Source organism: Spermophilus citellus (genome assembly GCF_964194105.1).
Source record: "Spermophilus citellus genome assembly, chromosome: 2".
Lineage (NCBI taxonomy): Eukaryota > Metazoa > Chordata > Mammalia > Rodentia > Sciuridae > Spermophilus > Spermophilus citellus.
The window spans coordinates 39,101,665-39,118,442 of record NC_138183.1 but is presented as its reverse complement, the minus strand read 5'-3'; the positions used below and the strand labels follow the sequence as shown (position 1 = coordinate 39,118,442).

At 35.9% G+C, this 16,778-nt stretch overlaps 1 protein-coding gene across 7 annotated transcripts in view; it reads right to left on the bottom strand.

Moving 5' to 3' along the window:
* UBAP2 (ubiquitin associated protein 2) overlaps nucleotides 1–16,778 on the bottom strand; it is a 107,236-nt gene that overhangs the window by 40,921 nt on the left and 49,537 nt on the right. For all 7 annotated transcript variants that reach the window (XM_081272160.1, XM_081272162.1, XM_081272163.1 and 4 more), the window contains 5 exons: nucleotides 14,183–14,339; nucleotides 11,869–11,946; nucleotides 9,974–10,028; nucleotides 7,253–7,356; nucleotides 2,519–2,571 (listed from right to left, as the gene is read on the bottom strand). In XM_081272160.1, coding sequence (XP_081128286.1) covers nucleotides 2,519–2,571; nucleotides 7,253–7,356; nucleotides 9,974–10,028; nucleotides 11,869–11,946; nucleotides 14,183–14,339 — 447 coding nt within the window. The remainder of the gene's footprint in view (nucleotides 1–2,518; nucleotides 2,572–7,252; nucleotides 7,357–9,973; nucleotides 10,029–11,868; nucleotides 11,947–14,182; nucleotides 14,340–16,778) is intronic.

Genomic DNA, 16,778 nt, shown 5'->3' with positions numbered 1-16,778 from the left:
TGGGGGTGGAGAGCTCATGAAAATCAAAGGGAGATCAATAGTGGGGGTGGTGCAAGAGGAAGAAGGGAAAAAGTGTTGGGAAGTCATAATGGTCAAATTGTTTTGTTATAGTGTGTGAATATACAAATATACAACAACAAATCCCATCATTATGTACAACTATAATGCCCCAATAAAATAAAATAAAATAGGAAAAAAAAAAAAAAAGAATTCTATCTTAAGCCAGGTGTGGTGACACAAACCTGGAATCCCAACTACTTGGGAAGCTGAGCAGGATTCCTAGATCAATGTCAGCCTCACCAATTTAGCCAGACACTCAGCAACTTTGTCTCTGTCTCAAAAAAGAAAAACGACCAGGGACATAGCACAGTGGTAAAGTTACCTTGAGTTCAATCCCCATCCCAAAAAACAAACAAAACAAAACAAACAAAAAACACAGTAAAATAGATCTTTTTAAAATAAGGCAAGATACCATAGACTACTCACTTTAACATCCCTTTGCCACTAGTGCCCACTCCTCCACTAATTCAAATTATCATGTATCTAGTCTGGCCCCTCACTATTACAGATATTTTATATCTGTATGATCCAAAATCTAGGACAGCCAGGAGTAGATAACATCATACCACAAGGAAGTATGGTTCGTATATAGAAGAATAAACATATACCCTAAATTTCCTAAATTTCCAATCAAATGAGCATACCTACTCTCTCACTCTTACAGCACCTCCCCTATAAGCCAGATTTAGTAGTAATTTTAAAAACATAATAAGTGCTAAGTTTTGTAGAAACACCTGTAATTGAATTCACTAAAAGTAACATTTCTGGGCTGGAGGTATATAGCTCAGTAGTAGAGTGCTTACCTAGCATGCTCTAGGCCCTGGGTTTGATCACCAGTGCCATACGGGGAAGGGGAATGCTTTGTTATTATTTAACAGTGTGAAGTGGCATGCCCAATAGTCAGTCTCAACTACTTGGGAAGAAGAGGCAGAGGATCCTTTGAGCCTAGGCATTTACGGACAGCATAGGCAACATAGCCAGAATTCGTTTATTTAAAAAAAAAAAAAAAAAAGTCCTTTATGTTTTTATTTTTTAAGGTTTTTTTTTTTAGCTTTTATTTTATTTTTATGTGGTGCTGAGGATCAAACCCAGTGCTTCACACATGCCACTACTTGAGCCATATCCCCAGCCCCATATACTTTTATTTTTGATGATGCTGGTGATTGAACCCAGATCCTCACACAGGATACTCTACCACTGATCAATATGTCCATCCCCTCCAAAAGTCCTTAATTTTTGCAAGGTAAACATGAATCTATATTACAATGTTTCATCTATTTTTAAAGGCTTTTTTTTTTTTTTTTGGCAGTACTGGGGATGAAAGCCAGTACCTTGTGTGAACAAGGCAAACGTTCTACCACTGAGCCACATCTCAGCCCACTAGAGTGTTTATTTTGGTCTCCCCATTACCACCACCACTAGTACTAAACATTAAACTCAGGGACACTTTACTTCTATATTCCTAGACTTCTTTAGTTTGCATTTTGAGACTAGGGCTCACTAAGTTGCTAAAGCTGGCTTTGAACTTGTGATCTTCCTGCCTCAGTCTCCCAAATAGCTAGGGTGGGCACTATGGAGTTTCTAAAACAGTGCCTGGAAGCCAAATGATGCTGTATGTAAAGGAATGCTCATTCCTCTCTTCACAAATAAAAAAATTTAAAAAACCAAGAATCTGGAAAAATTGCCCTGCCTAATGTCATTAAACAACTCAGGTAAATCCAGACATGGTGGCACAAACCTATAATCCTAGTGACTGGTGAGGCTGAGGAGGATCAAAAATTTTCAAAGCCAGCCTCAACAACTTAGTGAGGCCCTAAGCAACTTGGCAAAACAATGTCTCAAAATAAAAAACAGAAATATAAAAAGGGCTGGGAATGTGCTCAGTGGTAAAGTGCCCTGGGCTCAAACCTTGGTACCAACAACAACAACAAAAAAAGTCAGGTAGAAATGATGCTGCTTCTTTCCCAAGTACTCCTAGCATGGATGAGGCCTTGAGTTCCATTTCCAGTTCTGGGGGTGGCGTGGGGGTTTATGTATCCAAAAAATGGGGGTTAAGCAGGGAATCAGAACAACTTACACAGGTTAGTTTAAACCATGAGCCAAAACATAAGACTCTCTCCTTTCATAAAAACACTTTAAAGAATAAGGATTACTCCACAAATTTAGGCTACAGTCAGTTGGCTATCAATATAAATAAAACAGAAAACACTTTAAAAATGATTTCATTTCTATTTAACATATGTCACTTTTTAGCAGACATATGATAAAACCACATGATCCTTGCAAACCTGATCCAACCAACTGCCTTCTAAGAATCATATGCTTAAAAAGACAGGTAGCTCTAAGAATACAGCTAGTAAAAGAAGCCGAGATGAAATAAAGGATCCAGTTTTCCCCCAAGCACAGGTGCCCACACCAAACACCAAAAGATGGGTCTGATCTGACACCAAACACTTACATCTTCATTCCAGTCCTCTGTTGGCCACTCCTCCACAGAATTCTTCCAGGCATCTGTTGGAAATGAAAACCAAAGAATACAGCTCAAAGTCAAATATCATCCTTAATCCTACTGATTCTTTTTCGTGTACCATGCAAGAAAAAAAAAATCATATACCCCTTTTAGCAATCAGTTTATAACTCAAGAAATATGACATTCTTAATCTATTCTCAATAAAATCAGGAATGTTTCCAAATGCAACTTAGCATTACATACATAAAATTAAATATATGTCTCAAATTGATTCCACATCAATTAAGTAATACCCAAGCAATCCTACCATGATTAAGGAAATACAAGCTGGAAACTATCAAAAAAATATATATATATATAAACACAGCATTTTAAAAAAATGCATTTAACATTTAACTAATTTCTTATAAAATGCCTTAAAGTAGAAACAATATTCGTTTTTAAGGCAGATTTGCCCAAGACCCTAATTCACATGAATTACAGAATTACCGAATCTAGAGATGCGACCCTTTAATAAAAAATAGTAGATCCAATGCATGGTTTCCTCACAGATCCCCCCCAAAATTAACAATTCTGCTGCTCTGATCAGGTATGCTACCATAATAAGTCCAGAGGAGCTGGAACAGGTAGAAAGTATGTGTTCAAACAGTTCTCACAGAATATTATACATACAACATTTATAAGTGCTTTGAAGAAAAATGTTGCTATACAAAAATGCTAACTTATGTATGTACAACATTTATTCCCCTACATTTTAAAGTATGCATGTAAACACATTAACTATAGAAATTACTTTTAAATAGTAAGGAATCAAAGCATTAACCATAACCACTTCTAGAAAAAGGGACTGTGGATGTTTTCAGTTCCTTCATGGGAAGAAAGGGATTAAGCATCTGACATGCAAAATCCCATTTTGCTTCTAGTTTGTGTGTAAAAAAAAAAAAAAAGGTAGGGAAACACTTCTGCTTAAAAAAAAAAAAAAAGGAACAGAGGTAACCAAATCTAACTCCCTTGACATCATGTTAATAATCTAACATCCAACTTCTTTGTGTTTCTGAGGAAGAATCCTTATTGATGGAACATTTTTAATAGAATATCCTAAACTTAGGATCAGTTATGGCAAACAGTCACAAAATACATGGATTCAAATAGCACAGGTTCCTCTAAATTGTCATAAATACTATGCTACTCTATGGATAAAAAAATGTAGATAATTCAAAATTGAAAATATTTCTGGTTGTGTAGAAACCTATATATGTTGCTTACAAACCTCAGCTATTACTCTGAACCACAGGGACATGTCTGCCCAGAATGAAAACCATGGATCCCAAATACCTCCTGCCTACTTCTTCAGTATCTCTTGACAGCTGTGTCTGTGAATTGTTAATAAAATTCAATTCAAGGGGCTGGGGTGGTGGCTCAGTAGAGTGCTCGCCTAGCATGCATGAGGCACTGGGTTCGATCCTCGGCACCACATAAAAACAAACTAATGTATCCACCTAAAACTAAAGATACATAAATAAATAAATATTTTTTAAAAATTCAATTCAATAATTGAATTAATTAATTAATTAATTAATCTGATCCTTTGTGTTGTCTCATCATGATTTCTCCAGAAGTGACATAAGTAAAATATGAATGTCTCTGAATAAAGGTATTTTCTTAAAGGTAGAAAGAAGATGGATATTAAATAAAAAACTATTAGCAACTGCTCCTAATAGGAATCAGTACAGCTGGCCAGCATTCTGTAGCACCTTGAATTCCAATCTATAAGTTTTTCAAAATCTTGTCAAATGGATATGAAAATATAAAAAAATAATAATTTTTTTAGCTATCATTTATAAAAACAGAAAATATTATAATCATTTTATAAATGACCTTGTATATACATACCAACCACTGAGCTACATCTCCCAGCCATATAACATATCTAACACTGTTTAAAATTTTTTTTTTTTTTTTTTTTTTTGTACTGGGGACTAAGACCAGAGGGCTTTACAACTGAGCTACATTCCAGTTCTATTTTTTATTTTAAGACAGGGACTTGCCAGGCACAGTGGTGCCTGCTTGTAATCCCAGGAACTCAGGAAGCTGAGGCAGGAGAATCACAAGTTCAAGATGCTAGCCTCATCAATTTAGTAAGGCCCTAAAGCAATTTAGCAACACCCTATGTTAAAATTTTAAAAAATAGATAAAAAGAGCTAGAAATGTGGGGCAGTGGTTAAGTGTCCTTGGGTTCTAACCCTACTACCGGGAAAAAAAAAAAAAAAAGAAAGAAAGGGTCTCACTAAATTGCTTAGGGTAAGGCTGACCTTCAATCTTCAATCTTCCTGTCTCAGCCTCTTGAACCTCTGGGAATAACATGTGCACTTCGGCATGTGGCCCTAACGGCAAACTTTTTAAATAAAACATTCATATATTTAAGTAAAAAAAACACTCCCCCCCCCAAAGGTATTTTTTATACTTTTTTTTTCAATTTTAAGTTGCTGATGGACTTTTGTTTTATTCATTTATTTATATGTGGTGCTGAGATTCAAATCCAGTGCCTCACACATGCAAGGCAAGTGCTCTACTACTAAGCCACAACCCCAACCCCCAAAGGTATTTTTATTATATCAGTGTAAACCCACATACACCTTCATACAATAATGTTTTTACAAGTTACAGTTTAGAAAGAAAAAAGAAGACAAAATGTTTTAGTTAGTTTTTGCATCACTGTTACCAAATCAAAATAACTTTTTTTGGTAAATCCTAAGCTGTGTTATGAGTGAGCATTTGAAGCCAGGTTGTTAGATGAATATAATATTAAAATTTTTAAATATCAAGACAATGTAAGTACCCTTGAAAGAAAATGGTCAGCGTTTGAAACACAGAGTCAAAGCTAAGTACAGGTAGTCCTGCTTCATCTGTGTTTTCTTTTTTTTTAAATATTTATTTTTTAATTATATGCGGCCACAATGTCTTTATTTTATATTTATGTGGTGCTGAGGATCGAACCCAGTGCCTCACGCATGCTAGGCGAGCACTCTACCTCTGAGCCACAATCCCACCCCTTCATCTGTGTTTTCAATTTCTATAGCCATACAAAGTCCACAAATATTAAATGGTAAGTTCCAGAAAGACCAACTATATTCTCATAACTTTTAAAAAAAAAATCCTGTAATTTTTTTAAGTTGTAGATGGACACAATATGCTTGTTTGTTTAATTATTTATTTATTTATTTGCTTTTATGTGGTGCTGAGGATTGAACTCAGTACCTCACACATGCAAGGCAGGCACCACTGAGTTACAGCCCCAGCCCCAGCCCCCAGTATAGTTTTAATTGTTCTACTATGAGGCTATTATTATAAACCTCTTAACAGTGGATCAGTATATGTGTATATGTGTATAGGAAAAAAATACATAGTATGTGTGCATATTCACACACAAAAGGATACTATCTGCAGTTTTAGGTACCTTGAAACATACCCACCCAATAAGGTGGGGGGCACCTATATGTAAACGTTGCATTAACTGTCCAAGGAGAAGTAAACTTACTACAATCCATACTGTGAAAAGATACTGTGACTCAAGCAATGAAGCTTAAGACTGATGACTCCTGAACATTCAATTTCATAACCTTTCATTGTTTTCATTCTCCATGTTAACCAAGCTCCCTTCCCACTTGAACTTTCCATTCTGTTTGGCAGATACTATTTTTTAAACCAAATTTATAAATTAGCATTCTGACCATACCCAGTCTTACTGGAGATTAAAGTCAGGGACACTTTAACATTGAGCTACATCCCCAGCCCTTTATTTTTAATTTTAAAATAGTGTCTCACTAAGCTTCCCAGGCTGACCAAAAATTTGCCTCAGCCTTCCAAGTTGAATGGAATTAAAGGTACGAGCCATTTTTTACACAGGGTTCATGTTATGGATGTTTTGTCTTTTGATAACTTCCTATGTTTGGGGTCATATTTCATTCAGTTAATATTTATTTATGTTTTTATTAATATAATCTCAGTTGTGTATATTATTACCAATAAATCTTCTGAAGAGCTCTATGTAAACATTTGCCCATAAATTTCAGAAATAATCTGCTAACAGCAAAGATATAGAAAAACCTTCAAAAAGAATATTGCCCTAAACCCATCTATGATCTATCTCTCTTTATCTGGCCAATTTAAAAAAAAAATTCTTTTTGTCTACAGTAATAGGGATCAAATGTAGTAGTGGTTTTACCACTAATCTACATCTCTAGCCTTTTTATTTTTATTTTCCATTTTCAGACAGAGTCTCACTACATTGCTTAGTTCTGGCCTCAAACTTGCGATCCTCCTACCTCAAACGCCAAATAGTTAGATGACAAGCATGTAGAAGTGTGCCCAACTATCTCACCAAATTTTACTATACACCATTAACAATGTTTAAATATTTCCATTCCAGTAAAAAGTCTTTGGCAATGAAACTGTATATGTATGCTACACATTCTGAAATTAAGTATGGCTTGATATTGATTTATACAGATTTCCTTATACGGCCTCTTTCTCAGAGTTCAGAAAGGGGGGGGGAAATCAAACTTATCAAGGAGATTTATAAGTGAGAGACTCTGGAGGTAAGAACCAACTAAGATCATTCTCAGTTTAGTCTCCATTAGCACACGTGGGCTTTACCTTTGTAGGACAATATAAAACTCCCAAACATTTAAAACCCATCTCTAACAAAAACAGAACACTTACCAGGTCCCTCTTCTGCACCATTCTGAGTAGCTTCCCAAACTACTAGTTTTGTCCCACACCCATCTGTAGATGTAGAATCTGAATAGTCTGCAGGATTAAATGTCCTGGAGTTTAAAATAAGAAAAAATAAAGGCAAATGAAGCAAGCACCAAAACCACAAAATTAACTGTACACAATCTTCTCATAAAATAAGCCCAGTTCCTCCTTGCAGCCATTGTAAAATCTTCTCCCTCCTTCCACTATTTAATTGCAGTGAATTCATCTAGCCTCCAGGATGCAGAGCTTCTAAAAAGGTAGAGATCTTCCATATACCCTTGCAACATGGCCCTATTTTTCTACAACATGGTCTCTGCATCTTAAAGTAGCCATAGAGACTGGAAACATGTCTACGGTCATACCACCCTGAACATGCCCAATCTCCTGTGATCTTGGAAGCCAAACAGAATCGGTTAATAGTCAAACAAGAGACCTAGGAATGTTTAAAGTCAAAATAAAGGAATTAATAGGAAGTCCCACAGAAAACTAATACATAACAAGTCTTTTCTTCTTTTTTTTTTTAATACTTCTATTTTATTCACATTTTTTTAATGTGGTTCTGTGGATAGAACCTATTGCCTACACATGCTAGGCAAATGCTCTGCCACTGAGCTACAGCCCCAGGCCCAGTTATGAATCTTTATTTTTTTGGAGGGGGGAGTAATTTTTTTTCTTTTTATGGTATATTTATTTTTTACTTTTTAGTGCACGACAGTTATACATGATAATGGGATTCCTTTAAACATATTCAGAAATGCATAAAAAAGATTTCTCCATTTCAATCCCCAGTACTATTCCCTTCCCTCCCTTCCTCCATTCCCCTCAATTATGAATCTTTTACAAAAAAATTATGTCCTCTTTTATAGCACCAATGCATATAGACAAGAAAAGGTTTTGTTCAACATCTCTGATACATTCATTAAAATTCTACTGAACAACCCCATAAGGTAAGCAAAGGTCAAAATAAAAACTAATTTAAAATTTTCACAAAACAAGTAAACAGAAAAATCCACAAAATAGTTTAAAGGTAATGGGATATACTTGGATATTTTAACATTCTTGCCAGTTTTTTTGTTTGTTTGTTTGTTTTTAATATTTTTTTTGTTTTCGGCGGACATAACATCTTTATTTGTATGTGGTGCTGAGGATCAAACCCGGGCTGCACGCATGCCAGGCGAGCGCGCTACCGCTTGAGCCACGTCCCCATCCCCTCTTGCCAGTTTTAAACATGTATTTTCATCCCTCCTCTTTTTCCTTAATTTGCTCAGGCAGAAAACAGGATGACAGGAGGTACCAACAACTTGAGAAGGAATCGACCAAGAGTACCACCTGAAAGCCATGGAGAGACACAGGGCTTTTCCTGGAACTACTCCCTTCCTTCCTTAGTTTCACCATAAGGCTACCCTAAAATTTTGTTTTGTTTTTGTTTTTTTCTTGCAGTACTGGAGATTGAAACCAGGGGTACTTTATCACTGAGCTACATTCCCAGTGCTCTTTATTTTTTTTTTATTTGGAGAGAGGGTCTTATTAATTTGCCCTGACTAATTTGCTATATCCTTGCCTGCTCAGCTTCCAAAATCACTGGGATTACAGTGTACCACAGTACCCGGCTTAACCTAAGTTTTTGTTTTATTTTATTTGGCAGTGCTGAGGATCAAACCCAGCACATGCTAGACAAGTGTTCGACCACTGAGCTGCACCATCAGCCCACCCTAAGATTTTTTAGTACAATTTTAAAAAAAATATCCAGCGGGGACTGAAGTTGTGACTCAGAGGTAGAATGCTTGTCTGCCATGTGTGAGGCACTGGGTTCAATCCTCAGCACCACGTAAAAATAAATAAAGGTCTGTGTCCATCTTCAATTTTTAAAAAATATTTTAAAAATCCAGTGTAAACTAAGGTTTTTAAGGCCAAATGATGAAAAAGAAAACCCAAACACTGTTGGACACAATGGCCCACACCTGTAATCCCAGTGACTCAGGAGGCTGAAACAGGAGTTCCAGGCCAGCCTCAACAACTTAGGGATGCCCTAAGCAGCTTAGTGAAACCCTTGCTCAAAAAAGGAAAATAAAAACGGCTGGAGATGTAACTTAGTGGTAAAAGTCACCCCCAGTACTAAAAAAAGAAAGAAAACCCAAACACAATGACACAATCATAAACTACTAATTATAGCACCTATTTAGTACATTTTTCTTTACTATCATAATTTAGGACAAAAATACCACTTGGTTATGAGTAATCATTACATGTACTTATCAATGAAGGAGAAGTGTTCGATTTACCAACTCCTATGCAGTGGTTCCAAACCAAGGCAGATTATGTACATGCACAGACGCACATGCCAGGAACATCTAGCAATGTGTACATTCTGAGTATCACACTTCAGAAGGCATGCTACTGACATCAAATAAGGAGAAGAAGAATGTGAGACATCCTGCAATTTTCAGAACACCCCACTACCTCAATAAATTATTTTTAAATTGAAAATGTCAATGGTGTCAAGGCTAGATACCCTGCTCTAATGCCCATTGAAACATTAATTTCCTTTTTGTTCCCTTGAAACATCAATTTCATTTGAACTATTTTACTTGTTATATAAAACTCTGGGGACAACAAACAGGAAGGGAAACTACTGTAACAGCAAAGGAAGAAAATAATTACAAAAATAGGTTGAAGGTGACTTACCCCATGCTTTGGGCTGAGAATCTTCCTATTCCTCTCCCTCTGCCACGTCCAAATCCTTTCAATCAAACAAAAATATGCTTTACTAATTATGTCTTCATCAACTTCATCCTATATTCACCACATACACAGTATCATTGTTGTTTCTACTAGCCCTAACATTCCCACCCATGACATTAATGTGCTGGTTCCTTGTTGAAACAATTACCCACCCAAGTTAGGAAGTTCAAAGGTAAGAGAAAATTTAGTTATGAATATGTAATATCTGTAAAACGTGACTGCTGAACATAGGTTATATTATAAAATGGTTTGCATTTTATTTATTTATTTATTTATTTATTTATTTTAGTTATCGGCAGACACAACATCTTTATTTGTATGTGGTGCTGAGGATCGAACCCGGGCCGCACGCATGCCAGGCGAGTGCACTACCGCTTGAGCCACATCCCCAGCCCTGGTTTGCATTTTTTTAAAGCTATGGAGTGAACCAGGCATGATGGCGCACACTTGTAATCCAAGTGACTCAGGAGGCTGAGGCAGGGTGGGGGATCATAAGCTTGAGGCCACCCTCAGCAATTTAGCTAGGCAAAACCCCTAGAAACACACAAACCCAAAAACTAGCACAATACAATATGACATCATGAACCACTACTAAATTTCACTAAAAAATGAAATGAAAACCAGAAAAAGGAACCTAAGTAATTTCACAGTGTTACTAAACATTGTTTCTAGTAATAGGACAATGATTAATGAGAACAATGGCAGCACACAAGACAGGAGGAAAGACCCATAATTAAAAGCTAAAACTACAAAACTCCTGTTGGAAAACAGATCAAACACACCATAATATTGAATTTAGCAATAATTTCTTGGATATGACACCAAACACATAGCCAACAATAACAACAAAAAACATCTGGGACTTTATGGATGTTATTTATACATATATGGACACCTAAAACTCAAAAACAAAAAAATTCAAAACCAATGACAGGTGCCAGGCAAGGTGGTGCCTATATTCCTAGCTATGAGGGAGGTTGAGGCAGGATGACTGCAAGTTCAAAGTCACTCTGGGAAACTTGGCAAAACCCTATCTCAAAATAAAAATTAGAAGGGCCTGGGAATGTGGCTGACTATTTAGCACTCCTGGGTTCAATCCCCATATCAAAAAATTAGAAGGCCTCAGGTGTACCTCAGTGGTAGAGTGCTTACATAGCATGCCTTAAGCCCTGGGTTCAATCCGCAAATCCAAAAATATAAATAAATAAATAGATAGATAATGTTGAATTAATAGAAATAGAGAGTAAAATGATGTTTACTGAAGGTTGGGGTAGAAGGAGTTCGTACTCAAAGTATCAGCTACACAGGAAGAATAAGTTTGAAGATGAACTGAACCAATAGTGTGGCTTTAATCAATAATAATGTATTATATATACCAAAATAATTAAGAGTATGTTTCAAATGCATCACAACAAAAAAAAAAATTATGTGCCATCATGAAATGTTAATTAGCTTGATTAAATCATCAAATAGTGAACAGACATCAAAAATTTTAAAAAAAATTTTACACAGTATCACCTAGGTAAGACACATGTATTAATATCTAACATGACTTTAAAAAAAAAAATAATAATCCAAATAATAATCCAAATGACTTGTCAGAATTTCTAGTTTTAAATTATTCATAAGTTTTTGAGTTCATTTGAAAGTAATCAATAAGTTTTCCCAAAACTACATAAGCCAAGCAATTCATTCACAGGCATCAGATAAATGCATCTTAATATTTTCGAAGACCAAACATTCTTTCAGAGTACACAGTCATCCCTACTCAGAGCCAAATGAAGATTACCTTCTTCCTCCCATCGCTAACCATTTCCTTAACACTCATTCAGACTTACCTTTATTATGGGCTCTTTTGCCACGGTCTGAAGGTTTGTCCCCTTGATTAGAATCAATCCCATTCTCTTCACCTCTAACTGAGAAAAAAAAAAAAAAAACAGAAAAATCTATGTTTTGTTTCAAACCTTTTGTATATAACCTTACTAAGACACCTATTAAAGCAAGGACTAAATGAAAAAAAGTCTAAATTAAGTTTGCTTCAATTAGCCACTTTCATTATACAACTATGTAATATAACAAAAAATTTGCTCATTAGTTAAGCTCAATGTCTGGAAAGGCACAAAACAACAAAATAGCAATACTAGAGAAACACTGTGTCCTTGGGAAACGTGAAATATCCAGATTGTGTCAACATATAGTCTCCCTTTTTCCTCATCTATATTGTCATTAAAAATTATGTATAGGGGCTGGGGATGTGGCTCAAGCGGTAGCGCGCTCGCCTGGCATGCATGCGGCCCGGGTTCGATCCTCAGCACCACATACCAACAAAGATGTTGTGTCCGCCAAAAACCAAAATAAATAAATAAATATTTAAAAAATAGATATTTAAAAAAAATGATGTATAATACAGAAATTTTGATAAGAGATACTAGCATCCCCTGTTCCCCTCACTTCTATTCAGGGCATAACTCACATAAGGTCTCAGTGAGGCCTTCCTTTCAATACATTTACATTTGCCATAAACTTCCCCATAATCTTCACCTCTCTTTCTGCCGTTGTTTTTTCCCACAGAATAGTTGCTACATAACACTACTAAAATACTGTATAAGACCTGGGGATGTACCTCAGTGGTAGACTGCAAGGTTGCATGCACAAGGCCCTAGATTCAATCTTAGTATCTGCCAAAATATTATATAAAATATTTTATTTATAATTGCTACATGTCACACTACTTTCATTAACATTTTTTTAAATATTGTTTAGTTATCAACGTTTATTTTATTTATTTATATGTGGTGCTAAGAATTGAATCCAGTGCCTCACACATGATAGGCAAGCACTCTGCAACTGAGTGATATCCCCAGCTCTATTAAAGTATAAATATTAGGGGACTGGGGATGTGGCTCAAGCGGTAGCGCGCTCGCCTGGCATGCGTGCGACCCGAGTTCGATCCTCAGCACCACATACAAACAAAGATGTTGTGTCCGCCGAAAACTAAAAAATAAATAATAAAAAAATAAATAAAAATAATTTTTAAAAAAGTATAAATATTAGGAATGCAAACTTTTTAAATGTTTTACGCATTGGTATATGGCTATAAGATTATCTATTACTGGGCTGGGGATGTGGCTCAAGCGGTAGCGCGCTTGCCTGGCATGCGTGCGGCCCGGGTTCGATCCTCAGCACGACATACCAACAAAGATGTTGTGTCCGCCGAGAACTAAAATAAATAAATAAATTCTCTCTCTCTCTCTCCCCCTTTCCTCTCTCTTTAAAAAAAAGAAAAAAAGGGGCTGGGGATGTGGCTCAAGCGGTAGCGCGCTAGCCTGGCATGCGTGCGGCCCGGGTTCGATCCTCAGCACCACGTACAAACAAAGATGTTGTGTCCGCCGAGAACTAAAAAATAAATATTAAAAAAAAAATTCTCTCTCTCTCTCTCTCCTCTCTCCTCTCTCACTCTCTCTTTAAAAAAAAAAAGAAAAAAAAAGATTATCTATTACTTAGTAATTATAAGTGGAATAAATGAGCAAGCAAAATCTCAAGGGCTGTTTAGGATAACTGATGCCAAAATCTGGGTCTAATGGAAAGTATTAAGAAAATCTTTAATTATATCATAGTAAGAATAATGTGTACCACTGAATACATAGTAAAGCCTCAAAAAAAAAAAAAAAAAAAAAAAAAAAAGAAAGAAAGAAAGAAAATTCTACCTATTCAACTTACCTCCTGATCTAACCCTTGCCTATCTGTAAATGGGAAGAAAAAACAGCTTCATATATCAGTGAATCAACACCTCCAACTTTTTTTTTTTTTTTTTGTAGTTGTAGATGGACAGCATGTCTTTATTTTATTTGCTTATTTTTTTGTATGTGGTCCTAAGGATTGAACCCAGAGCTTCATAAATACCAGGCAAATCCTCTGCCACTGAGCCACAACCCCAGTACAATTAACTACCTACAGCCCACATTAGTGCTGACAGGAAACTGCTTCACAGGTTCTAGAACTACTCTGATGCAGCTCATTACTAATATTAATTACTAGATGAAATTTTGCATTGAGAAAGTAGATTTATGAGCATTCTTTGGACTATTGTTTCAGCTTTTCAGAATATATGAAAATTCTGAAAAAGGAGGAGAGAAAAGATTCAGTACTTACAGTACTCTCTGCCACGACTGCCACCTCTTCCTTTTCGTATGTTGTTTACCCGTCCACGACTTGCATCTCTTTCAATTTTCTTCTCTCTGTTCTCTTTGTTTTCTGAAATTTCCTTACCAAAATTCTTTTTCTTACCCCCTACAGTCTCCCATGAAGTCTATCAAAAAGAAGAGTTCTTATTAAAAGTTGTCATTAAAAGTGTGAACAATTATGCAGGGTGTATGGATGAATCTTTTAAACCTAACTATCCACAACTTCCAGTCATCTGCATATCATTTCATTATTTTCCATATGGTTCTACTTTCCTAATAAGACAATAAACGTCTTGCTAAACTCTGTTGCTACACAGTGAACAAATATTTATAGGTATTTTTTTTTTTGAGAGAGAGAGAGAGAGAGAGAATTTTTTAATATTTATTTTTTAGTTTTCGGCGGACACAACATCTTTGTTTGTATGTGGTGCTGAGGATCGAACCCGGGCCGCACGCATGCCAGGCGAGTGCGCTACCGCTTGAGCCACATCCCCAGCCCCTATAGATATTAACTGATATGACAACATACTATGTTTTCCGACCTCAGAGTCCTTTCCTCAGCTAGCATAGAAATACAGTAAATGTTATTTCCCCAAGTTCTTACTTACCAGAGGAGTATGCCTTAGCCATACTAATACATAGATTAATTCAAAGACTAAAAAGTTACTTAGAAATTCCAAGAATAAATCATTGCAATTATCCAAAGAAATCATCTAAAAAATTAATACTACATTAAAATTTGGGTTGGTTTTGGTGTGGGTTTTTTTTTTTTTTTTACATAGCATCCAAAATTCAACCTCAAGGAATTGTTCTAATGAGGAATCAAACAACTTATATAACCACCTCTTTCAATACATTTACACTCCCCTAATGATAATACACACACACATACATAAAGAAATTGCTAAGAGGGGCTGGGGATGTGGCTCAAGCGGTAGCAAGCTCGCCTGGCATGCGTGCGGCCCGGGTTCAATCCTCAGCACCACATACAAACAAAGATGTTGTGTCCGCCGAGAACTAAAAAAAAATAAATATTAAAAATTCTCTCTCTCTCTCTCTCTAAAAAAAAAAAAAAGAAAGAAAGAAAGAAAGAAATCGCTAAGAATGAGATGACATTCATGAACAAAAGAGTATCAAGCAGTGTTGAAAGAAAAATCCCAAAGTTGGCCCGTTAGTTTCTACTTGCGTTTTCATAACCTTACTTTATTTCACAAAGAATTTGAAGTAATTCAAACCCCAAATAAGAGTAATAATTATTTCAATCTTTTAAAAATCTTAAGAGAGCTGGGGTTGTGGCTCATCGGTAGAGCCTCACCCAGCATGTGCAAGGTGCTGGGTTCATTCTTCAACACCACATAAAAATAAATAAATAAAATAAAGGTATTGTGTCCAACTACAGCTAAAAAAAATTTTTTTTAAATCTTAAGGGGGGAAACAACTTACTAATATTGTATTAGAACTAGAAAACAAAAAGTCATCTGATAGGCCGAGTTATTTCCAAAATACTAAAAGCCGACTTCAAAATACTTTTTTTTTAAATAAAAATTTGTCTTTTACATACTTCTACCTGTTTATATTTAATCACTGGTTTTAATATATCATTTAATATTATGAAATATAATAGGATGTAAAAATAAACAAACAATTTAAACAAGTAATTTTCTACCTCTAAGCTTTAATAAAGGTTAAAGGTACAGGCATTTAAGCTAGGCATAGTAGCACATGCCTGTAAAATACTAGGGGTTTGGGAGGTTGAGGCATGAGGATTCCAAGTTCAAAGCCAGCCTCAACAACTTAGCAAGGCCATAAGCAACTTAGTGGGACCATTTCTCACAATTAAAAATAAAAAGGGGCTGGGTGTGCAGCCAGTGATTAAGCATACCTGGTCCAATCCCCCATACAAAAAAAAAAAAAAAAAAAAAAAAAAGATGGTGGCACCTTAAAAGCAAAGGTGGAACAATCATATACTCTTTTTTCTTTTTTTGGTACTAGAGATTGAACTCAGGGGTACTTGACCACTGAGCCACATCCCCAGCCCTATTTTGTATTTTATTTAGAGACAGAATCTCACTGAATTGCTTAGTACCTTGCTTTTGCTGAGGTTGGCTTTGAAGTTGTGATTGTCCTGTCTCAGCCTCCTGAGCTGCTTGGATTATAGGTGTGTGCCACCATGCCCAGCAACAAGCATCTATTCTTGTACAGTTCTAGCAAGCATGCCACTATTTTAGCATTCCTAATGCTACCTGGCAATGATGTCCAAATTTTAACTTGTATAGTTTTTAAATCAGTAATTCTACTTCTAGGTCTTTATTCAAAAGAAAATAAACTGATAATTATACATATGTTCATCTATAGATGATGGTCAATAGAATGCGGGTAGAAGGGGGGATTGTTCCAGAACATCTAATTTAGGAGACTATCCAGTATATCCATATAGGGAACAGTATGTAGTTATACAGATACACACAGTTAAAGGTCCATGATGTAAGTAAAGCAAGCTATTGGGGCTGGGTTGTGGCTCAGTGGTAGAGTGCTCGCTTAGCAAGCGTGAGGCACTGGATTCA